Here is a 25000-nt window from a genome sequence, read left to right as displayed (position 1 = left end):
GTGCGCACTGCGCGGTAAGTTAATGGAGTCATGGGACCATCATTTCCAACGGTGATTTCAAAATGAGGGAACACAAGGGCCCTTTTGCTGCAGCCTGTGCAAAATCAAGCGGCAGCGTGGTGGTCTCTCTCCGACGCCACCCTCAGTTCAGTAGACGAGAGGCAGAGGCATGGGAGCCAGGCTGACGTTCGTGGTTTTTCTTCAAGTTAGACGGTATTATGCTGCGATCCGTGCTTCCATCGCAAGGCCTGGGAGGAAAGTGAGGTACCCAAGGTCACTGAGTTACTCAGATACTCCCGCGTTCTCTGTCCTCCGAATCTCGGCTCCCTTCGGCGCTTTACACACCTGATGCTAAGTCGCCCCACATATTGAGCTGAGAAGGTTTAAGCTCTGGAGTCTGCTCTCCTAAGACGCTCCTTAGAAGTCTAAATGTAGGCAGTTGTATCCCACACTGTGGCCTCACACGTGCTCTGTGGACTTCTTGGAAGATGCAAAGAATTAATGGGATCAGGACTTGTGAAAGGTGAGCGTTTTGAAATGCGTTTTGTTCCTGCGGCGCGACGCTGCTAGCAAAATCTAAAGCGTCTTAAATGTTTCTTTCAGCTCGGAATGAACAAGAGGAACAAGAGGAGAAACGAGAGATCAAGAGGAGATTAACTCGAAAGGTGAGACGATTCTCCATGCCGAGCTGGGGCGGGACAGGGGGCCACCCTCCCCTCCTGTGCCCTGTGTTGGCCTTGCAACTGCCTGGCCCATTGGAAGTGTCATTAATGGTTCCATTCCTCGGGTGTCAGGGCACGCGGCTCTCTGGACTCTCCAGGACCTCTCCAGGGGCCAGTGGTCCACTCAGCTTCATGATCCTCAGTCCTTTTGGCTGGTGACACTGGCCTACCCCCAAGCAACTTGATGTCAGGTGCATTATATTTGCAGTTACAGTGAATATTTTGTTTTTAAAAATTCACTGTTACCCCATCAGGCAACTGGAAATTCATTATCAAAATCAGAAGTTCACATATATCGGTTATTTGCTACGACCCCGGGAAAGTGTGCGTTTTCCTTGTCTCCGCTGATACTATTACTGACCTGTTACCTAAGAACTATTTGAGTTTATTTTGCTAAATCCAATTTGAATTACTGAATTAGGAAAACGCCAAAAGTATTGATAAATCTAATGAAGGTGTTTGAAAAGCACTTAGATAAAAGTCAGAAAGCTAGAATTTTTATATGTTTTTAACCCCCAAAATAGATGGCTTGGCAATGTAATGTAGACCCAAGTGGATCTAACTCTATGAGTGGCCTCTTTGATAATAAACTCTTATTTGAGGCTATTCTTGGAGGATATTGACAACTTTAATTAATGACACAGAAGATATACTACTATATTCTGTCTGACTAGAGTGTCTTTCATCAGCCTCGTACAGTGACCGTCTTGAGAGAAAGATACTCAAAGGTTAGAGACAGTTAAGAGACCCATTAAAATTAATTTTTTAAAGGTTTGTTAATGGATTTTTCTCCCTAGAAATATTATGCAAAGGAAGAAATTCAGAGATCCTAAAACATCGTACCAATTATTAAGGTGATGATTTGTGTTTCTGAACACGCTTTCTTGCCCTTAGAGCATCCCAGACACATGGTGACAAGCCAAAGGCCATCCCAATTAAAAGGAGTAGGACAAGCAAGGGCCTGACAAGCCGGCGACGGGCTGGTGTCCCCTGGTGGGAAACCAGAACAAGAGCTAAGGGCCCCCACTTCACCCAGGTGCCCTCACTCCAGTCAAGGTCTGACTCTTACATCCTTAAGACCACCCAGCCTCTGGACGCAGGGCATCCCTTTTCCTGAGACCGAGTAGTGAGGGGGACCGGGGGAGATGCATTATTCTAAGTGTGTCTTTGAAATGATGAGGGTATCAAAGGGAGACTGGTGATGACCCCTCGTTTCTGAGACAGAAAGGTCTAGATATTCAGAAAAAATGTTTAATCCGATTTTCATAGAGTTCATTGGGCTTGATTGTGGGACCCCAAAATTCTCCTAAACTTTAGGGTTTCTTGCTAAAAACTAGGAATAGGAAAAGATTTGGACATGCACCTAATTCTCATCTCTTTAAAAAGAGCATACGATTTTGCAAGGGAAAGCTTGACTAACTGCATAGTTTGGCAGGACGGGGTGAGAGAAGAGGGTCTCCTCCCACACCCATCTCCCCTAGGAGGGGTAATGCTAGGGGTGGGGTTTTTGCAGGTGCTCAAGCCAAGATAAATGCCTCTTCCTCCTCCTGGTTACCTCTCTTTCCTTCTCCCAGGAAAACCGCCTTGTAATTTCAGCATTTGCCTCCCCTGGGACTGGCTGGGGGAATTAGAACTAATGAGCCTGAGTGAAGGCATAAACTGTTTATGAGGGAGAGACCGGGCACAGTGCTCACCTCTGGTTTTGTGCACAGAGATGTGGAGCGTGCCAGCCGGTGGGGAATCCGTATCACCTCGTGGCTCTGGGCACGTGCTGTTCCTCGGGAGCCTTTATCACACCAAGACCAGAAGCCAGTGGTGGGGGATGCTTTTCACTTACCCTCAGCCCGAGGATTTCCTCAATATCATTCTATTTAAGACACTGAGAAAAATAAAACACAGTAGCAGATGCTGATAGCCACAGACCAGGCGTTTTCTTCAGCCAAATTGAGACTAACCTAAAATTTACATGCGTTTATCTTGGAATAAATGCCTGCTTCCCACCTCCAAAAAGTCGCTAGCTAGCTGGATGGATGGATGAATGGGAAGAAGTACTGGAGAGAGGACGGCTGGAAGGGAGGAAGGAAAGGGGGGAAGGAAGGGAAGAAATGTACCTGGGTCAGGCTGTAGTAATAGTGGAATTGGGGTCTCAACGTACCCTTTTGTTGAGTAACTGGTTGCCAACGATACTATTGCTGCCATAGACGGAAACATAACGCTACCAACCTCTGCACCCCACCCCTTCTTCCAGCCCATCATCCCCAGAAAACCAGCTTTGGCTGCAAAGATTATTTCCTTAGTGTCCAGGCAAGTAAGTTGGGTTCACGCACCCCAAGGGCTAGAGCCATCCATGAGCCAAAGGCACCTCTCCTGAGCCCCATGTGGCCAGGGGTGTGAGCCCTGGCTCACAGCAGAGTCCGGGCAGTTGTTAGAGACTCTCCCAGCAGGAGAACTCGGCGTCCTCCTCACTCACTCCCTGGTGGCACTTGGGCCCGGTCTCTTAACGATCTGGAGAGGTCGTGTCTAATCCCCACCAGATTCAGGCATGAAAAACAGTCCCTCACCTTCGGAGCCAACCTGTAGGTTTCTGTTCCCTCCAGACTCTGCCATAGACAGGCTGTATTAATAAAATCTAGATCATGACTGTGAGAAATTTAAATTAGAAATTCCGACTTTAACAACCTTTCTCCTGTCATGGCACAGTTAGAAAATAGTACTGTTTGTCTAACGCCCCAGGGCGAGCTAGTAAGTCCTTAGAAACAAACTGGGGCTTGGAGTAGAAGTCTTCACGCCCTGTGGTATTACGGTAAATGCCTGTGTACTCTAATGACAGTACAGAGCGCCCTGCACTCACATCTTGGAGTCAGGATAGGCCACCAGTTTTGTTTACAGCGCCCCTACCCATAGAGCGTGGGAAACCTCTGGTTTCCTGTGACAGGTTACAGCTGATGCCAAAATGCCCTGTCCCGGGACAACCAGGGCCACCTCGGGACAGACTGCAGCCCCTCTGCGCGGGGGAGCTACACAGCGTCTAGACAGGGGACCAGTGGCACAGCCCAGTAGGCCTCTGAGCCCCAGGTTTTCCTCCCTTGGCCAAGGGGGCCCAGCAGGCTGCTTTGGTCCTGTCCGGAGCCTCGCAGCAGCTGTCCCCGTGCTGCTCGGCACCAGCCAGGCAGTCATCGAATGATGCTCTTCCACTGTAGGCCAGTTGGTGGCAAGCTGGGACATTCTGGCACCAGCCAAAGGTGTATGGCAGCCGCATGATATACAGTCAAAACAGCCGGAGTGGTTTGGATTCACTTGCGTGTGTTTGTTTTATAGGCCTTTGTGGTAAGATTCTATTTGACTGCATCTTCTATTAGTAGAATTAAATACAGTCTAGGGCTTAGAGAAAAATTGCTTTTAACTAACATCGGTTGAACATGAATGGACAGCATCCTAAGGAGAGCGACTGTGTTGCTCCAGGAGAAATAAAGCTGGTGACAGGAGGAGAGAACAGAAAGGTCAGCCTTATGTTGTTCAAGTACAAAGGAAGGGTGCTCGCGGGTCACACTGGGAGACGGTTGAATGAGTCACTTGTTTCATTCCTTCACCACAGACCTATCCGAAGGGCCCGTCCGAGTCGTCCTTGGCATCGACGGGGGCTAGCTCTGCCTTTGTGGACTTGCCTTTCATTTGAGCTGTTGAGGGGTAGGGTCTCCATGACCTCATAAGTCAACGTACTCTCACTGCTGCCCACCCCGGAGTTTGCACGCCGTTTGCACATACACTTTCTTTGTGTCCAAGACACACACACAGAAAGTATTACAAACCCATCTTGCAGAGAGCGCTAAATCTGACACACAGATGTGGATTCACAAATCGAGAACAATACAAAACTGTTGTGTAAGGTTTCTGTCACCTGATGGGAAAGGTAGGAGGACATGGGAGGATCCACACCCGTGCGCAAAGACACACCGTGTGTACAGACCGAGACACCGCAGTGCTGTTGAGGGACAGCCTGGCCGGCTGTCTGAATAGGCCTGGAGGCAGCCCATGAGTTAGTCGACTCTTTTACAGAGCCCTGGAGAAGTCCAGGAATCAGGAGCCCCGTGGCCCCTGCGCCCCGCCCCTCACACGTGTGTGAGGCAGCAGCTGCCTCTCTGGACCTCGTCTTGCCACCCGTAAATTCACGGATGGACCAGGCGATCTAAAGGTCCCAGGCTGACTGCATCCATCTCGCCCTCCCGCAGCTCAGCCAGAGGCCCACGGTGGAAGAGCTGAGGGAACGGAAGATCCTCATCCGCTTCAGCGATTACGTGGAGGTGGCCGACGCTCAGGACTACGACCGCAGGGCCGACAAGCCCTGGACCCGCCTCACCGCTGCCGACAAAGTAAGGGGGCCGGGGAGGGGGCCGGGCCTCCAGCCTGCTGCCAGGAGACCGCGTGGAGCCCGGGCGCAGAGCCGGGGTCCCCGGCTCGGCGCCGGAGGCCGAGTAGCTGCCAGGCAGGCTGTGGCGCTGCTCCTGGCACCTTTGCCCAAGGGCCCCAGACGGTGTGCGGCGAGGGCGCTGAGCTGGTTCTCCCCTGCTCTGGAGAAGGCACAAGACGGCGCCTCTCATCCATACACGCATCTGAGGGGACCTCTGCTTGGGGATCCTTCGTGATTCTTAATCCAGGCACCATGAGGAACTGGAGGGTAAGGGCCTTTGAAAAGAAAAAAGCGTAAGACAGTAACTCTGTGCAGTGTGCAAGTGACGACAAGGGGACTCGGGGGGGACACTGAGGACCTTCTCCTAGAGTCCTGCGTCTGCCCCATCCCTTCCCGGGGCAGGTGGCTTCCTCACAGGCCATGCAGGAGGTCAGCGTGAGCCCAGGGAAGCCGCTGTACTTGGGAGCGGGGGAGGGGGAGGGAACTGACCCGGCCGGAAGCACCTCCCAGAAACCGTACCCCCTCCACCGCCCGGGGCGGGCCAGCCCCCAGGTCCTGACGAGTGGAAACCTCACCTCTCCCCTCTATAGGAATCCATGGTGGGCAGCCCCAAGAACCAGCACCCCTCACCTCGGGCAGGAGGCAGGCCCGTCCATCCCGCCCCGGGCAGTTGTGTCACATAGATGTGACCTCGCTCTGTTGTTACACTCTCACCGCAGCATGCTTGCTGACCAAGGCTGAGGGAACTGGCAAACGTCAAGGGAAGGTACCAGCTAGAATCCTGAGCAGCTGTGAGGGAGCCTATCCAGTTCCTCCGGGGCTGCTGGGAAGCAGTGCCCACACCTCCCACCCCCCAGCCAGGCACTTTAACTGAGTGCCTGCCTTCCTTGGGAGGAGCCATTCTGATCCTATGTAAAGACTTTTCCAGGGGGTGGTGGTGTGCTGAATTGGGCGATTGGGATTGACATGTAGACACTGATGTGTATAAAACTGATGGCTACTAAGAACCTGCTGTATAAAAAAATAAAAATTTAAAAATACGAAAACAAAAACATAAATACAGGTCAGGAGAGACGTGAGACAGGCACTCACTCTACACTAAAAATAGTAATTGTAAGACAAAGATAAATTTTTGGAGAGTAATGTATTTTTTTGTTTGGGATATTTACCAATTGCTGGTATTGTCTTCTGGTCCCACATGAAGGGCTACGTCTGGAGGACTCAGACCATAGAGTTCCTTCCATGGCATAGAAGAGATTCCCATTGGTCTCTCTTAGACCATGTGGTTTTACTGCCTTAAGGAAGAGGAGCTCCAGCCAAGAAGAGGGAATGTCACGTCAGCTCCTTCCTCGCTGGGGGATAGTGGGAAGGAAAAAAAGAATAGGAAGGTTATGGAAGTACATTGTCAGGGTTCTTAATCTCCCGTCTTCAGTCACATTTTTGAGGCAGAGTTGTGAGAGTAAGAGTGAGGTGATAAGGTTGAAATTTTCCAGAAAGGAATAGATAAACTGAAGGACAGCCATACCAGCAGCAGGTGCGGTACCGTGTCCACTTTGTCCCAAGTATTAGCATTGCTCTGGTAGACGGAATTGGCTAGGCCAGTGGGCCTGAGGGGGTGGCCCTGGTTGCTAATGGTTTGGTAAGGAGATTATAGACCGCTTTGAGGACTAGCGGACCGGCGGCCTCAGAGGCTGGGGCTTTGGGCAGACGCAGAGTGCCCGGACTTCAGCCGCAGGCGATGACATGAAACAATGCCTGTGCTGGAGCACAGCGCTCTGGGATCAGGCTGGATAGAGAATACAAAGCACTGAACACAGTGCTTGCCACACAGTGCTTGCACGTTAATGATCACGGTAACAAGAATACGGTCAAGTATCGTGTGACCATTAAAATGTTTACAAATAACTTTATCTTAGGAAGAAACGCTTGTGTTATTACGTGTTTTTAATGGAAGGGCACAAGAGCGTGTATCTTTACTATTACATATGCACAAAGAGGACCGTAAAGAGAAATCCCATAGTATTTAGAGTTATGAGTCTTCCAAAGTGTATCCACCTGCTTTACTGTTGATGGACAGTGCTGCCGCGATGCATCATGCCGCTATGAACGTTCTTTTTCCAGGTCTCTTCATTCACGAGTGCGCACATTTCTGCTGGGGTTGGACCTAGAAGTAGAGTATCTGTGTCCTGCAGTGTGGAGAGGGTTCGCTGCTTTAGTAGTAATGCCACAGAGTGGCCCAGAGCGAGTGTATGAATGTACATGCTCACCAGCAGCTTATGAGAGTTCTCGCTGTTGCCCATTTCGTGAACACGTGGTATCGTCTCTGCCCTTTTGGGTGGGTGTGTAGTGGTTTCTCAGGATGGTTGGTTGCATTTCCCTGTTTTCTAAGGAGCTCAAGCCCCTTTGCATATGTTGACTGGCCTTCTGTGAATGTCTGTTCAAGCCCCTTGCCCATTTTCTCATGCATTACTTTTATAATCATAAAAATTCTCACATACACAAGAAGTATTAAATCGCTTTCTGCCTTGCCCTTAATCTTACTTATACAAGCAGTCTGACTGAGGGGTAGCATCTTAACTGGCTCTCCAAAAATGGACGACCAACCTGAAGTAGAAATTGTTTTAGCTGTTCCTTTCTAGAGATGCCTATCATTTTATAAATTGTTTGTTATTATTTATGCACTTACGTCTCCTGTTAGACTGTTAACTCTCAAACAGTGGCAGCTTTTCTGATTCCTCTCTGCATAATACACCTAGCACAGTACAACTGCACACAATAAAAGTTTTTTTGGATGAATAGGAAAAAGAGACTTTTCCATCCTCAGACTCTCCGTGCCCTGATATCTTCCCATCAAAGCACGTGTCAACCTTAGAAAGAGCTGTGGGAAAGGGCCCACGTTTAAATTTTCGGCCCCCGAGGAAGAAGTGAGGCTGTCTCCAACGCCAGACGTTCTTTTGCTCCAGTCCTCCTTCCCCCTTCTCGGTGGCCACATCTCTGACCGCAAGGGTGAGGCCATTCAGGCTTATCTCATGCCCGTTTGAGGTTGTTCAAAACACCTCCCGTACCCTCCGTGGTGGGATACATCACCTCAGAGTCAACCGACTTGTAAAGGAGCCAAGGCTTCACGAGTCAAAGGGGAAGGGGGCAGCTGGCCGTCACCCCTTAATTTGGTTGGGGAATTTCACACACCTCCTCGAGAAGTAGCCATCCTGAGGCATCGCTGAGCCTCTGATGCGCTTAGATTCACCAAAGAAAGATGAGAGGCTGGCCTTGGGCTGTGCACTCAGGACCCAGGAGCGTGGGCCAGGTGGAAGGGCCCCCTCGCTGCCCACGTGGAACAGCTCTGGGCAGGATCCCCAATCGGGCTGCTCGCAACTTAGATTTAGGGGGACGGGACTCCTCCTAGGCTCTAAAGGATGTCTCAGGTGATTTCGCTTCTCCCAGTGGAAGAATCCGTTTTATGCAGCACGTGTATGGCTTTGTCGAAGAAAGAAAACATAGGAACAAAAGAGGAGGTGGGCTGCTTTCCCTCCTCTGCACTCTCACGGGCTTCTCTTCCTTGCAGGCTGCCATTCGGAAGGAGCTCAATGAATTTAAAAGCACTGAGATGGAAGTTCACGAATTGAGTAGGCATTTAACAAGGTTAGTATCAAGTGGGGTTTCTTCCCTCAAATTATAACATTTACCCCCAGACTGAACTATCCTAGCTGCTTGTGGAAGACAAGTGGTGTGGTGGGTGCAGTGAGGGGAGAAGATAAAAGAAAGATCCAGGCGGGGACCCACAGGTCCCACTGTGGCTTCTGAGAGTCAGGGAAGGAGCACGAGAGGCCCAGGCTGAACGCAACCTTCTCAAGGCCTAGTTTTTAACTCATTCGAACTGAAGATCTGCTAAATGCCAGACCACCAACATGGTGGGTATTTATGAGAACATAAGCTGAGGAGAAAAGATCAATTGCCAATTTACAGCCAGTCAGCCGAGACCAAACTAGGATAAAGTACCAAACCCACATGGGACTCCGGAAGCGCGATCATGCCTATGATTCCATGTCAGTCTCCCAGACAGTCGTGTGTGATGCTACTTGGGGAAACTGAAGCACAGAGAGCTAGGAGGCGCTTATACAAGGTCACAGGGCTAGTCAGCGACAGAGCCGTTGACTGAGTTCTTCTGACCCTCTCCTTTGAGAACATCTGGAGAAACAGTGCCTGGCTCGGAGACCCAAGGCTGGGGTTCCCCCCCTCCCCCGCTTGCTGCTGAGTCCTTGCATGGGCTGAGGGCCCCCGGGGAGCTCCAGACTAAACTTCTCCAAAACCAAAGGTGAACTCGGTGGGCCTAAAGTTCTTGAGGGGTACTGTGGAGATTTATTTGCCTTTGGTTGGAGATTTAAGCCTCCCTGTGGCTGTCAGAAACAAGGAATTCGAGGATGGAGATCTTGGACTGTCAAATCCGACACCTTTCGTAGCCGCTGGGTCTTGATTGAATTATTTGTTTTCCTAGGTTTCACCGACCTTAACAGTCGAATTCCTCTTGAGTGCTATGCTGTCTTCAAAACATAAAAGTTTATAAGAACCATAAGTGCTGGTATTTATTCACTTCCCCATTACGATGTAAATCTTCTGAACTACCTTTTTTTTTAAAAGAAGAAGAAGAAAAGGAAAAGGAAACACAAGCAGGATGGCGATGGTTACGGCTCCGTGGTCAGAGGTGCTGGCGCCACCGCTGATAAGGGACTGTGCCCTTGCCCTGGGCAGGGCCGAGGGCACCGGAGACTTTCCAGCGCTAGGAGAAGCCCCGGGCCTCTGCGGCCAGGCTGGCAGGTACCACGTTTGTTCAGCTCCGGCGAGCCTTAGGCGACAGACACTTTGGAGGCAGAGTCCAAAGAAAGCCGAGGCGGTGGATCTGGCCTGGGACAACTGTGCAAAGCGGGCGATGCGGCTGGCCTTCTAGACTTGGCCAAATACACTGGCTCCAGGTGTGCCCCCTGGTGCGGGGGGCCCTGAGGAGGAGGCTGCGGAGGGAGCTCTGTCTGGTGCGGGGGGCTCTAAGGAGGAGGCTGCGGAGGGAGCTCTGTCCTCCCCGCCCTTCAGCTATCACCCATGCCGTGAACTGAAGGGAGAGCCCTCTTCTGGGGGAGCCTGTGGTTGACAGTGTGTGCTCCAGGCCTGCAAGGCTGGCACGAGCGCCTGTCCTGTCCCCTCAGGCTGAGCCGGGCTGCCTTCCAGGAAGCTCTGGTTTAGAAGGGGAAAGTCGTCCTTAGCAAAGCCCGGTGTCACGGGTGATCTTACGCGCACCAACAGCCATTGGCGGCGTGGTGGCGTCACGCGTGTGAGCATAAGACCCCTTCTGAGGGCATAAAGGCTGGGGTGACAAACTGCCTGGCCGATGTTCTTCATTTTCTCTGCGTGCCCCAGGGCTGGTGACCGGGTGGCTTGGCAGTTAGTGGCCTTCGAGTCGAGGACCAATGCGTGCAGGCCAGGAACCACTCCTGAAAGGCTGAATTTCCAGCCGCTGGTGGACCGGTCCCCCAGAACCACCTGAGGGCCTTCCAGGCTTGCTTTGCACGGAGGAGTCTGTGCAGAAGCCCCAGCGTGGGGCAGACACCAGCCACACCTGCTGTGCTGTACCTTCCACCCCTGCTTCTCCGGGGAGCATCCTTCCTCTCCCTCTTGATGCTGGAGATGTATCTATCTCTGACCATCCTCCTCACTCGGGACCACAGGAAAGCAGCGGTGACAGGGTCGGTGAGGGTAGGATGTGCAGTGGAGGAGGGGCCTCTCCAAACCCTGGCTGCTCTCTGAAGGCGGCCGCTTGGGCTGCTTCCGGTTTCCTTCCTGATGGAGCCTGTAGGGCCCTCAGCCGTGCAGCTCTGCCTGGCGTCCTGCCGTGATCCTGTAGTTCCCGCCAGCTCTCTCAGTGATGGCTTGCTCCCCGCCACACAGGCCCAGGCTTTAGAACGATGCCAAGCTTGGGCTTCACAAAACAAGAGTTAACTGGTCCCCACCCCAAAACGCGTGGGATCAATTTACTCTTGGGCTCCACAGCCACGGGTGAGGCCAGGTCCTTTTCCACCGGCGTCACCGTGCACTTGGCAGGGAGCTCGGGGCAGCGTTCCAGGCAGTGCCCGCCGGCTGGTGCCAAGCTGGCGCACGCTTTCCTCGCATCGCCTGGCGCCCAGCCCCGGGAGGACATGTCACCCCATCTTTTTTTCTCTGAATGTTGAATCCGCAGAGTTACCGCCGTGGGTGGGGTGACTGATTCAGGGAAGATGTGGCCGGGGCTGGAGCGTGGCTGTAAACAGCGTCTTCCCGAAAGGCTTACTGACCTCTGAAGGTGCAGATGGCACGCCGAGGGACTCTTCCGTGTAACTCCTCCATGGCGGGCGCGTCTTCCAGGCCGAGGTGCCCGCCTGGCCAGGATCTGAGTCTGGGCTTCCTGTGGCTCGCGGTGGCCTGCAGCGACAGTCAGCCTTCCCCTGGCCCAGGAGCGAGTCCTAAGGGACCTCACTCTGCTGCCTGGACGCCTCGCAGAGGCCAGTGGCTCCTCTGCTGGCCTTGGTTCCGGGCCTTTCAGATTCCCCGGGAACACGATGCCTAAAATCGAGTTCCCCGCAGCTAGCCAGCAGTCCCGGGTTCCCGCCCAAAGTGCCCTATTGTTGCAGCCACTTTGTGCGTGGAAGAAACTGAACGCAGTTTCTACTTCTCCTCCTGTAGGGCAGCCTTATCCGGAAGTAACTCCCTGCAAGTGGAAGGGTGCCCCTCCCATGTCACCACCCGCGAGCTGGGCTCTTCCAAGCCCGCTGTAAGCAGCTCAGCAACTTCCGTAGGTCATAGGATGAGCCCTCTGCTGTCTTTCCTTCCTTGAAATCTTGAGGTCTTTATAGAAATCTATCCAAATTTCCTTTTTGCCGCATTGTTATGACAATTGAAAAATGTGTTTCTTTCTTTCCAAGATGACGATTCCACATTAAGGGGGGAAAAAAAGATGGGCTGGCTGGTTTACAATGCATCCCTTTTCTGGAAAAGCTGCAGTTTGAGCCTTTTTCATTTGCATTTAGCATCAGAAGAAAAACGTGAGATTTCTCAAAATGGTTCCCTCTCGAAATCAAACATCGCCCCGAAGTCCCCACCCCATCCCTGACAGAAGAGACTGCCATCAGCCTACTTACTGTTTCGAAATTGCTGATATTTTCCTTCCCAAAGGCCCTCAAAGCTCCGTAAAACTTTAGCCTTTATGTCAGATTAGAGAAACCAAACGACGTGACGGTTGATGTGATGAAAACCTCCGAGCTTATTTTTCTCCTGCTTATGAACGTGTATTTATATTTGCCGAATGAAAACCGTGGTGTGTGCTTCGGTGAATGGAATTTCAGGCTCTCCCTGTGCACAGCCAGTGGGCGAAGGTCACCTTAAACAACTTTTTCTTCCCATTTGTCTGTCGATCCCCAAACCGGTTGCTTTTTTTCCAGTTGCTTCCCGGGTGTCTGTACATAGTTTGTCTTTGTATCAGAGCACTCTCCTGTGTTCTGCTTTAACAGCCAACGGCTGTACGAGGAAGACAGTGTGAATAGAACACAAATTAAACTGGATCTCTATGGCCTAGGTTTTGTACATACAGAAACTGCATGGTATTTAAATTATTGTTTGTCTCTAATGATGTATGCAGTTTCTTTAAAAACAAACCAAAAAAAAAAAAAAGTCTTAAAAACAAATCATTTCCTTGACTCCTGTGTTGTTTTATCGACCACCAGCAGGAATCACTGAAAATTCTTGGTTTGGCTGGGGTAGGGGTCGGGGGAAGGGGTAGATCAGCGCATCGGCAAAATAGCAAGAGTTATGAAGACACAGAACCAGCTCACGTTATCTGGTATTATCGGTGAAGGAAGGATTGCTGGACACAAATAACTTTCTAGATGAGTCCTAGCGTACAAAAGTCTTTTTCTTCCAAACATCTTTTAAAGAATATCTAAATGTATTTACCAGCTTTCTGTCCTTTAAGTAACCTGGGAATGATGAATATAAATTACTGCTCCGAGGGGAAGCCCCAGGCAGCTTTGCTCTGAGTACTTACATCCGCCCCCTTTCTTGAGCAACCTGAGAATTTGCTTTACAGGACAAAGACCTTTTCCGCTCAACCTTTTGGTCCTGTCTTGTCTTTTTGAAGGTTTCAGGGGAAGCAAGAAGGGCTGCAGTGCTTGCTGGCTGCGTTTTAGGTGGTGGGATTGTTGATAACATGCCCTTGGTCTGGTAACCTAGGAAGGTGGCTCTGGGAAAGAGGACCCGGCCCAGCGCCGTTCCCCTGCGCCACTGCCCGGAAGCACCTGGGCGTCCTTTCAAAGTGCAGATGCTGACTCCGAGGTCGAGGTGGGCCTGGGATTCTGCATTTCCAACTAGCTCCCGGGCCATGCTGATGGCCCTGGTCCGGGAATCACACTTCTGAGCAGCAAGGGCGTGCGAGATCAATCCAATGGGAGCCGCCTTCCCTGTGCCTGGGAATCTCCAGGCTCAGAAGCTCGGGGTGACCACTTCTTATAACAAGCGGGGCGCACTGCTTTTTTCTTTGCCGAGCAGCAGGGGCAAAGCCCTGTTGGGGGTCAGTGTGACTGCATCGCCGTCTGCGCAAGCTCTCACCTGTGCAGGAAGAGGGACGCCAGGCTGGCGGGGCCGCGGCAGAGAGCGGCAGCGAGCGGCTTACAGAAAGGATTGCAGGTGGCGGGCTAAGGGCTTCTCCATCATTCTGCCGTCTGTCTCCTCACTCCGGAATTCTCAGACCTGAACAAGTCAGAATTTGACTGCAGCTGCCTCTAGGGGAGTGAAAGGACTAGAATAAGAAGAGCTCCGACAGGCTCTGGCCTGCAAGATGGAAGGAAACTGGCCATCATCCTAAGAGAAAGCTCTTTACGAAGTAAAGAAGGTCATGGCTACACATTCTCAATAGGTAGAGGACCTGGCGTGTCCACCCTTGGATCATCGTATGACGAAGTGGTGGCCCTGCCACGACATCTAACTGGACAATTTTGGCCAAGTCACTTAATTTCTCTGGGCGTCAATGTCCTCCTCTGGCAGGTGGGGACACTGAACTAGGTGTCCTGTAGTGTCCTTTAGGACACCAGCTTTCTAAGATTTGGGTTTATCTGAATTTTTAAAACACTAAACTTAGTCTTGAGGAAAGAGTAAGCTTTGGGTAAGTCCTGCTGGGGAAGGCTCTCGGAGAACAGCTTGGATGCCACGCCTGCCACCCCTCCCTGCCTTGGGCTGGCCTCCTGGAGGGCTGCTTGGCACCTGGGACTTGCGCTGTCTCACGTGTCTTCGTGGGGGCTTGTCCTAAAGCTGCTGTCAACCAGATTATGCCGTCCCGCCTCCCCCTTCCTCTGGGCAAAGCATCCTGGAGGGGCTTGTAGGCTTGAGCAGTGATGCTTAAGAAACAGCCCACTGTCCCCTACAGTGCCCCAAGTTCAAGGGCATCTCAGATGTGGGTACTTACCCCTGATTATTAATGCAAAGGACAAGTTTGATGCTGGGAACGCTTCCTGGCTGGCTCCACGGGGCCTAAGTGCTGTCCTGGCCTCAGATGACTCCAAGTCTACAGCTACCACTCATATCCACCCTGAGCTCCTGACCCAGGAGTCCAAATGTCACAAAGCAGCAGTGTGGGTCAGATCGACGCCCTGGAGTCAAATTCTGGCTCTTCCACCCCTTACTAGCTGTGCAACTTTGGACAAGTTACTTAATCTCACTGTGCCTCGGCTTCCTCATCTGTAAAATGGGAATAATGGCACCTATTTATAGGCCTGGCAGGATTAAATATGTGTAAGGTGCTCAGCACAGTGTGTGACACAGAGTTAGGCCTTACTAAATGTTAGCTCTTGAGGACCTGGCCAAATGGTGGAGCAGGAAGACCCTGAGCTCACCTCCTCTCATGGGCACAACAAAATTACAACTGTTTACAGAGCCACCGTTGACGAGAGAGACTGGAGTCTAGCAGAAAAGATCTTCTACAACTAAAGATATAAAGAAAGAACCACAACAAGACGGTTAGGAGGGGCAGGGGCAGGTTTAGCCAAGACCCACACCCCAGGGTGGGCAGCCCACAAAAGGAAGGATACTTATAGTTGCAGAGGTTCTCCCCAAGAAGTGAGGGGTCCAAGCCCTGGACCCTACATCAGCCTTCGCACCCTGGGAGTCCTGCACCAGGACGACAAGCCCCAGAATGTTTGGCTTTGAAGGCCAGCACGGCTGGCTTTCAGGAGAGCCAGAGGGCTGTGGGAAGTAGACGCCGACTGTAAAGGACGCACACAAAACCTCACACTCCAGGACCCGGGGAAGAAGCAGTAATTTGAAAGCAGCCTGAGTCAGACCCACCTGCTGATCTTGGAGAGCCTTCCAGAAAGGCAGGCGGCAACTGGAACTCACACTGGGGTCACAGACACTGTAGCAGCCATTTCTGGGAGCTTGTCTACCAGGAGAACACCGGGGCTGGCACGCACCATTTTGGAATCCTCTCTAGCTTCATAGCACCAGCTTCTTAGCTGCTCTGCCAGTCAGCCTGTCAGGAATAGTACTGGGACACCTCAGGCCACGCAACTAACAGGGTGGGGATACAGACCCACCCACCAGCAGGGCTGCTGCCTTAAGATCCCCTGAGCCCACAGCTGTCCAAGGGACACAGCCCTGTCCAGAGGGCCCAAGACCTGACCCCATACACCAGTGTGCCAACACTAGCCCTGGGACCCACCCACCAGTGGGCCAGCACCAGCTCCGGGACCCCCCAGTCCCCGCAGCCAGACGCCAGGATCCAGCTCTGCCCACCAGACTGCCAACACTAACCCCAAGACCAGCCCCACACACCAGTGGGCCAGCACCAGCCCCAGGACCCACTGGGGCATGGCCCTGCCCACCAGCAGGTCGACACTAGATCTGGGAACCCCGGTCCCCCACCCCCAGAACGCAGCTCTGCCCACTAGTGAGCCAGTCCTAGCCCCAGGACACACTGAGATTCCACAGCCAACTGTCTCAGGACCCAGCCCTACCAACGAACTGGACCAGGTGCCAGCCGTACCTACTAGACTGCCAGCAGCAGTCAGCTGACCGCAACAGAAGAACCCAGGTGGCCTACATACGGGGCACCCCTACAGCTTACAGCTCTGGTGACCAGAGGTGAGTGCACTGCTGGGAGGCACAGGACGTCTCCTACAAAAGGCCACTTCTCCAGGGTCGGAAAATGTAACCAACCCACCAGATACATAAAAATAAAAACAGCGAATGAGGCAAAACGAGGAAACAGAGGAATGTGTTACAAGTGAAGGAACAAGATAAAACCACAGAAGAACTAAGTGACATGGAGACGGACAGTCTACCCAATAAAGGTTCAAGGTAATGATCGTAAGGATGATCAAACAACTCGGGAGAAGAATGGATGAATACAGAAGTTAGAAGTTTTGAACAAAGAGTTAGAAAATACAGAGAAGAACCAAACAGATGAATACAATAACTGAAACTAAAAATACAGTAAAAGGAGTCAACAGCAGATTAAATGATAGAGAGGAACAAATTAGTGACCCACAAGACAATAGCGGAAATCACTGAGGTGGAACAGAAAAAAAGAATAAAAAGAAATGAGGACAATTTAAGAGACCTCTGGGACATCGTCAAGCATACTAACATTTGCATTATAGGACTCCCAGAAGGAGGAGAGAGAGAAAGGGGAAGAGAACATATCTGAAGACATAATAGCTAAAAACTTGCTTAACTGGGGAAAGGAAATAGACATCCACCTTCAAGAAGCACAGGACCAAACCAAAGAGGATCATACCAAGACACATTGTGATTAAAATGGTAAAAATTAAAGATAAAGAGACTATTAAAAGAAGGAAAATGAAACAAGTTATGTACAAGGGAACTCCCATAAGGCTATGAGCCGACTTTTCAGCAGAAACTCTGCATGCCAGAAGGGAGTGGCATAATATATTTAAAATGATGAAAGGGAAAAACCTATAATGAAGAGCACTCTACCCAGTAAGGCTCTCATTCAGATTTGATGTAGAGATCAAAAGTTACACAGACAAGCAAAAGATAAAAAAGAGTTCAGCACCACCAAACCGACTTTACAAGAAATGTTAAGGGACTTCTCTAAGCGAAAAAGAAAAAGCCACAACTAGAAACATGAAAATTATGAATGGTAAAAGCTGATTGGTAAAGGCAGTACAGTAAAGGTAGTGAAATCAACCACATGTAAAGCTAGTAGGAAGGTTAAAAGACAAAAGTAGTAAAATCATCTATATCTGTGATAAGTAGTTAGGGGGATACAAAAAGTTGTAAAATATGATGCCAAAAAACAGTAAATGTGGGAGGAGGGGAGTAAAAATGCAGGGTTGTTAAAAATGTATTTGAAATTAAGAGATCAGCAACGTAATTACATATATATATATATATATATATTGCTATATATAAACCACATGGTAACCACAAACAAAAAATCTATAATAGATACAAAAGAGACAGGAATCCAAACATAACACTGAAGATAGTCATCAACCACAAGGGAAGGGAATAAAAGAACAAAAAAGAACTACAAGAACAGCCCCAAAACAATTAAGAGAACGGCAATAAGTACATGCCTATCAATAATTACTTTTAACTGTAAATGGATTAAATGCTCCAATCAAAAGACACAGTGTTTGAATGGATACAAAAACAATACCTGTATATGTGCTGCCTACAAGAGACTGACTTCAGATCTAAAGACACACAGACTGAAAGTGAGGGGATGGGAAGAGATATTCCATGCAAATGGAAACGAAAAGAAAGCCAGGTAAGCAATCCTTATATCAGACAAAGTATTGCACCAGTTTACATAGTGACATGCTAGGCCACAAAACAAGTTTAAGTAAATTTAAGAAAAATGAAATTCATATCAAGCACCTTTTCTGACCACAATGCTATGAGATTGGAAATCAAGAAAATAACGGCAAAAAAACACAAACACAAGGAGTCTAAAACAATATTCTACTAAACTAACAGTGGATCACTGAAGAAAAAAATCAAAAAATACCCAGAGACAAATCAAAATGTAACACAGCAATCCAAAAAATCTATGGGATGCAGCAAAAGCAGTTATAAAAGGGATGTTTATAGTGATACAGGTCTACCTCAGGAAACAAAAATCTCAAACAACCTAGCCTTACACATAAAGGAACTAGAAAAAGAACAAACTAAACCCAAAGTTAGTAGAATGAAAAAAATCAAAGATCAGAGCAGAAATAAATGAAATAGAGACTAAAAAACAATAGAAGAGATCAATGAACCTAAGAGTCGATTCTTTGAAAAGATAAAACTGATAAACCTTTACCCAAACTCATCAAGAAAAAGAGGGCCCAAATCAATAAAATCAAATGAAAAAGGAGAAGTTACAACCTATACAACAGAAATACAAATGATCATAAGAGATTACTATGAACAACTATACACCTATAAAGTGAACAATCTAGAAGCAATGGACAAATTCCTAGAAATGTACACTCTCCTAAGAATGAACACGGAATAAAAAATATGAACAGACCAATTACCAGAAATGAAATTAAGTAATAAACTCCCAATAAACAGAAGTCCAGGACCAGATGGCTTCACAAACACTTAGAGAAGAGTTAACACCTGTCCTTCTCAAACTATACCAAAAAATTTCAGAGGAAGGAATGCTTCTGAACTCATTCTGTTAGGCCAGCATCGCCCTGATTCCAAAGCCAGAAAAGATATCACAAGCAAAAAAGAAAATTACAGGCCAGTATCACTGATGAACATAGATGCAAAAAATCCTCAACAAAGTATTAGCAAACTGAATTCAATATTGCATTAAAAGGATCGTACATCATGATCAAGTGGGAGTTATCCCAGGGATGCAAGGATGGCTCAACATCTGAAAATCAATACGATACACATTAACAAATTGAATAAAAATCACATGATCATCTCAATAGATGTGTAAAATTCAACATTCATTTATGATTAAAAACTCTCAAAGTGGGTATAGAGGGAACATACCTCAACTTAATAAAGGCCATATATGACAAACCCACAGCTAACATCATACTCAACAGTGAAAAGCTGAAAGCATTTCCTCTAAGATCAAGGATGCCCACTCTCACTACTTTTATTCAACATAGTATTTGAAGTCCTAGCCACAGCAATCAGACAAAAAAATAAAAGGAATCCAGATTGGAAAGGAAGTAGCAAAACTGTCATGTTTACAGATGACATGATACTATTACTTAGAAAATCCTAAAGATGCCACCAAAAAATAACTACAGCTCATCAATGAATTTGGCAAAGCTGCAGGATACAAGATTAATATACAGAAATCTACTGAATTTCTATACACTAACAACAAACTATCAAAGAGAAATTAACAATCCCATTTATCATTGCATCAAAAAGAATAAAATACCTAGTAATAAACTGACCTAAGGAGGTAAAAAACCTGTACTTGGAGAACTATAAAACACTGATGAAAGAAACTGAAGACAACCCAAACAGATGGAAAGATATATCATGTTCATGGATTGGAAGAATGTTGTTAAAATAATCAAAATACCCAAGGCAATCTACAGATCAAATGCAAATCCTATCAAAATACCAAGGACATGAGAGAGTGGCATGGACATATATATACACTACCAAATGTAAAATTGATAGCTAGTGGGAAGCATAGCACAGGGAGATCAGCCCAGTGCTTTGTGACCACCTAGAAGGGTGGGATAGGGAGGGAGGGAGGGAGGGAGACGCAAGAGGGAAGAGATATGGGGATATATGTATATGTATAGCTGATTCACTTTGTTATAAAGCAGAAACTAACACACCATTGTAAAGCAATTATAGTCCGATAAAGATGGTAACAACAACAACAAAAATATACTACAAAGCTACAGGAAGCAAAACAGTATGATACTGGCACAAAAACAGACACAGAACAGAGTCCAGAAATAAACCCAAGCACTTATGGTCCATCTACGACAAAGGAGGTAAGAATGTACAGTGGGGAAAAGACAGTCTCTTCAGTAAGTGTTGCTGGGAAAATAGAACAGCTACATGTAAAAGAATGAAATGAGAACATTTTCTCACACCATATACAAAAATAAACTCAAAATGGGTTAAAAACCTAAATGTAAAACCAGAAACCATAAAACTCCAAGAAAACACAGAACACTCTTTAACATAAATTGTAGCAGTATCTTTTGGATCTGTCTCCTAAGGCAAAGGAAACAAAAGCAAAAATAAACACATGAGACCTAATTAAACTTAAAAGCTTTTGCACAACAAAGGAAACTACTGACAAAACAAAAGGCAACCTAAGGAAGGAATGGGAGAAAATATTTGCAAATGATATGACCAGTAAGGGGTTAATATCCAAAATATATAAAGAGCTCATACAGCTCAATATCAATAAAACAACCTGATTAAAAATGGGCAGAAGACCTGAATAAACATTTTTCTAAATACGACATACAGATGGCCAACAGGCACATGAAAAGATGCTCAGTATCGCTAATCCTCAGAGTAATGCAAGTCAAAAACACTGAGATCTCACCTCCCACGTGTCAGAATGACTATCATCAAAAAGATCACAAATAACAAAAGTTGGCAAGCATGTAGAGGAAAGGGAACCCTAGAACACTGTTGGTAGGAATGTAAATTGGTGTAGCCATTGTGGAAAACAGTATGGAGGTTCTTCAAAAAACTAAAAACAGAATACCATATGATCCAGCAGTTCCACTCCTGGGTGTATATATGAAGAAAACGAAAACACTAATTTGAAAAGATACATGCATCCCAATCAATGTTTACAGCAGCATTATTAACAATATCAAAGATATGGAAGCAACCTAAGTATCCATCAATAGATGAATGGATAAAGATGATATAGTATGTGTATGTATATATATATATATATATATATATACACACACACACACAATGGACTACTACTCAGCCATAAAAAAGAATGAAACGTTGCCATTTGTAACAACATGGATGGATATGGAGGGTAATATGAAATAAGACAGAGAAAGTCAAATGCTGTATGTTATGACTTATATGTGGAATCTAAACTTAAAAAGAAAACAAATGAATATAACAAAACAGAAACAGACTCAGATATAGAGAACTGGTAGTTACCAGTGGGGAGAGGGATGGGAGGAGAGGCAAGATATGGGGAGGGGATTAAGAGGTACCAAAAGTTAATAAATTAATCTTCAAAAACATGATTCTCTGACTATAAAAAGAAAACAGTGTCTTTAGATTTTAAACTTCAAGCTTTGCTATCTTAAGTTTAGCAACTATGATTTATGACTTCCTTACAAAATAATGTAAAATTTGCAACACTAAGCAAACCTACCAAGAAACAATTATCCGTAGTTTACCCATTGGATTTTCATATCTGAGTTATCTACCAAGTTTTATCATTTGTATTTTTCACAAAATGTTAATTTCATATGTGCTTACACTTACTTATATTCTACTTTTTCAATTACCTTTCTTAATGTGAAGTTTCTTAGTCTTTTTTTCATCTTATATAATCCAATAAACTGATATTCCATAAAAAAATTTTAAAATAAATGTGAGCTCTTATGCTTGGCACACGTTTCACAAGCACCTCAAACTCTGTGTCCCAGACTATCGTTTTCCTATGTTCAAAACCCAGCCCTCTGCTCCAGCCCCGTTCCCCTCTTATTTCCTTTTTCAGTGAATGGCATTACCCAGATGTCACCTCCTCCTTTCCGCTTCCAGCTGATCATGAACACTTGCCAGTTAGCTCTAGAAGCTGCTCCACTGCTCTAATTAAGGCCCTCATCCGCCTGCATGCTCACATTCACGGTTCTCCACACCTGTGGCTTTAGCCGGTCCAATCCTGCCTCCCGTCCCCTGGTCAGACACAAGCTTCCGCGCACCCCTCTCCTGCTCGACATTTGCAGCGGGCCCCACTATCCGACCAATAACATCCCGCTCTCCAGTCCACCATCCTCGGGACCAGTGTGGCCGGCTCTCCTGCCTAGGGGTCCCGGAGCAGACCCCCATGGTGTGTGTGGCCCGGGAGCCCTGAGAGGGGGCTGGCCATGTGACCATGCTGTGGTGACCCCCTCAGGGACAGCCAGCGCTAACTAGGGGCTTCGTGGACTTAAGCTTCCCTGAATAGAGTCCAAGAGAGGCTTCACCTTGATGACCTCAGAACTCTATTGAGGAGCCAGAATACTCATACATACCAAAAAAAAAAAAAAAAAAAAAGCCACGGTATGAACGGACTAGTTGTCCCCTGTGGTACCTGACTGTGGCACCCCAGTTTCCAACTGCAGCCGTCTGGGCACTTGATTCCTGTTGCTGCCACCATCTGCAGCTCCCAAATATTAAACGCTCACCGTGCACCTGGCACCGCGCTGCACCATTTTCACGCACAATTTTATTTAACCCTCACAATGCCTCACAGCTTCCAAAGCCGAGCGTGTTCAGCTCTAAAGCACTGCTCTTAACCTCCCTGCTAGGCCAACGCATGCGTTGCTTCGCCTCCATTTTGCGGAGTTCACACTTTCTCAGCTTCCGTCCAATCATCCCAGTTCCCTGTCTTAGGTGATACCATCACCTTCCGACACCGAGAACCACAGATCAGGAAAGATACCCAACTGCCTCCCAGCCTCCAGGTAGGGAAACGCTGTTTCCTTAACCTAGCTCCTCCCCCCCGCTCCTGTGCACTGCCTGCCTGTGTACCCACCAGCGGGGACCTCCCACCACGAGCCTGTCAGCCAATACTTATGACTTCCTGCGAGGGAAATGATGTCGACCGAGGCTCTCGCACAGCGTGGGTCCACCTCGCACTGTAGCAGCGGCAGGAAGAGAACAGCATGCCGCCGGGTCCACAGAGGAAGAACACATCTGACACTTCATCAGTCGTGGGTGGGCAGCCAGGCCCTTTCCTAAGTGCTATTTTTGCTTTAAAAAAAAAACCTCTGCTCCTTATGTGCCATTAATCAAAAAATGCTCTCATTTCATAATAGGAAGCCATGATCATCCAATCATGAGGTTTAACGTGAAGGGGTCTTGTTACGTGAACTCACGAATCCGTTTGCAGAGAAAAGTAAACCACAGAAGCAGAATTTAACTGATTCTTCTCCCAGGCTGTGACAACCAGCTAAGAGGCATGCTTCTCTGAGCTGGACTTCCACACACCCGTTTCTTTTCTCCTCCATAACAGGTTGCGGCTTTGCATCTTGTGGTTGCAGAGGTTCGGTGTTTCCTACATGGTGAGATCACTGCTGTTTCTTTCTTTAATTAAGCACGCGTGCGCACGCGCGCACACACACGCACACGAGACAAAATGATGGAAGAGAGGACAAAAAATTCCATCTGCTCCTTAATCACCAGCCTGGAGCAGGATGGTTGTCACCGACACCTGGTCCAGGGCGGGTCTCACGGGGGGGTCCATGCGAGGCTACATCCTTATGAGGCCTGTGATTTCAGAGTCTCCACCCAGGAGGTGGCAAGCCCGTCTCTTCAGCTACACAAAGATATTTTACACATGAGTTGGGCTAATTATCTCAAACTCCCCCCACGATAGAATTAGGGTAAAGGCCTTGGCCCCCGCTCCCCAGGGGGCTGGCCTTGTTCACACTACGTGCTGCCTTGACGTCTGGGTCGCAGGGACACTGTTCCAAGCCAGCATTAAAATGCTTCCCGTCACCCCCGCCAGCCTCAGCCCCTGCTCCAAACCCTCCCAGCCGGGGCAACACAAGAAAAGCCCCTGGTCGCAGTTTAACTATCTTGGGTTTTCCTCAGTTCTCTCCCCCTGACCTGGTTACGACAGCCCCAGAGCGGGCAGGGCACAGCCCTGTGCTGTCCCTTCTTTCGTCCTAGAAAGTATGCACAATACCCCGCTCACGTCTAAGCTGACAGAAGCTGCTTCTGAGGAAGGGACTGGGGCTGGGGTGGAGGGACGGTGGCCGTGCATCGCATACCCTCCTGTCCCGGCTGCCTTTTATTCCCACGTGCACATAGCCCTTTCCCATTAAAAAATTCAGTTACAACTATTTTTTTAAAAGGCAGGCAGGGGATTGAAAGTACATACCTGTGCCGGTTGCCTCTGTCATCCCCGAGCAAGGAAACGGACCGCGTGGACCACGTCCACTCAGACGGACTCTGTTTCAATCATATCAAAAGAATCTGGGCTAGGAAGAGGCCGCAGTGAGGAAATGCAGGCATTCTCAGACCACCTAGCGGCCAGTCAGAAAGACGGAGCCCCACATGGCCCAGCCGTGAGAGGTCCCCTCCCCAACTTCCAGCAGTCCTATCTCGGCCTCTGCTCTCCTCTCCGTGTGCAGGGAGATAAGATGCCTCTTGATAGTTTCAGTTCATCGTTAAGGACATGGTTTTTGCCCTCCAGGGACCAGCTGGCTCCGTGTGAGTGGAAACAGTGCAGGTGCCCAACGTAAGGAATTGGGGTGGGCAAGAGAGGAAGGTGGAGAGAGATGGCTTCAGGTCTGGAAGACGGCTGAGAGAAAGTGGCAGCAAAAAGGTGCTCTGGTTTGGATGAAGGAGGTGTGGACAGCTGTGCTGTGGTTGAAGACATCTCACTGCAGGTTCCAGGCAGCAGGAGAGAACGCACACTCACTGCGGACCCCCCAGCCCATCCGGCTGCTCCAAAGTAAGGAGCTGGGGCACAGTCCTGCGGGTTTCAGCAGCAAAGCAGTGTGGGAGCCGAGATGCTGCCGGCCACCTCGCGGGCCTCGGCTTAAAGCTCAGGAGCTGGCGGAGGAAGGCCTGAGGCAGGCTTCCCAAGGCCCACCCGAAGGCTACTTGTGCCGCCCCCCTTCCTCTGAACAAAACCAGCCTCTCATTC

The 25000-nt window shown here is 48.6% G+C and overlaps 1 protein-coding gene across 1 annotated transcript; it reads left to right on the top strand.

The window, feature by feature from the left end:
- Positions 1–603: 603 nt before the first annotated feature.
- Positions 604–24056, top strand: LOC114483929 (phosphatase and actin regulator 1-like; the record flags this gene model as incomplete). The annotated part of the gene is made up of 4 exons (XM_028487382.2): positions 604–665; positions 4952–5092; positions 8696–8772; positions 23360–24056. Coding segments are annotated over 4 exons (407 nt in total), but the record flags the coding sequence as incomplete, so codon positions are not given.
- Between the last annotated feature and the right edge of the window lie 944 nt (positions 24057–25000).

The sequence above is a fragment of the Physeter macrocephalus genome, unplaced genomic scaffold, assembly GCF_002837175.3.
Source record: "Physeter macrocephalus isolate SW-GA unplaced genomic scaffold, ASM283717v5 random_917, whole genome shotgun sequence".
Classification (NCBI taxonomy): Eukaryota; Metazoa; Chordata; class Mammalia; order Artiodactyla; family Physeteridae; genus Physeter; species Physeter macrocephalus.
Note: the sequence above shows the minus strand (reverse complement) of the source record. Positions and strands in the feature narration are given on the sequence as shown.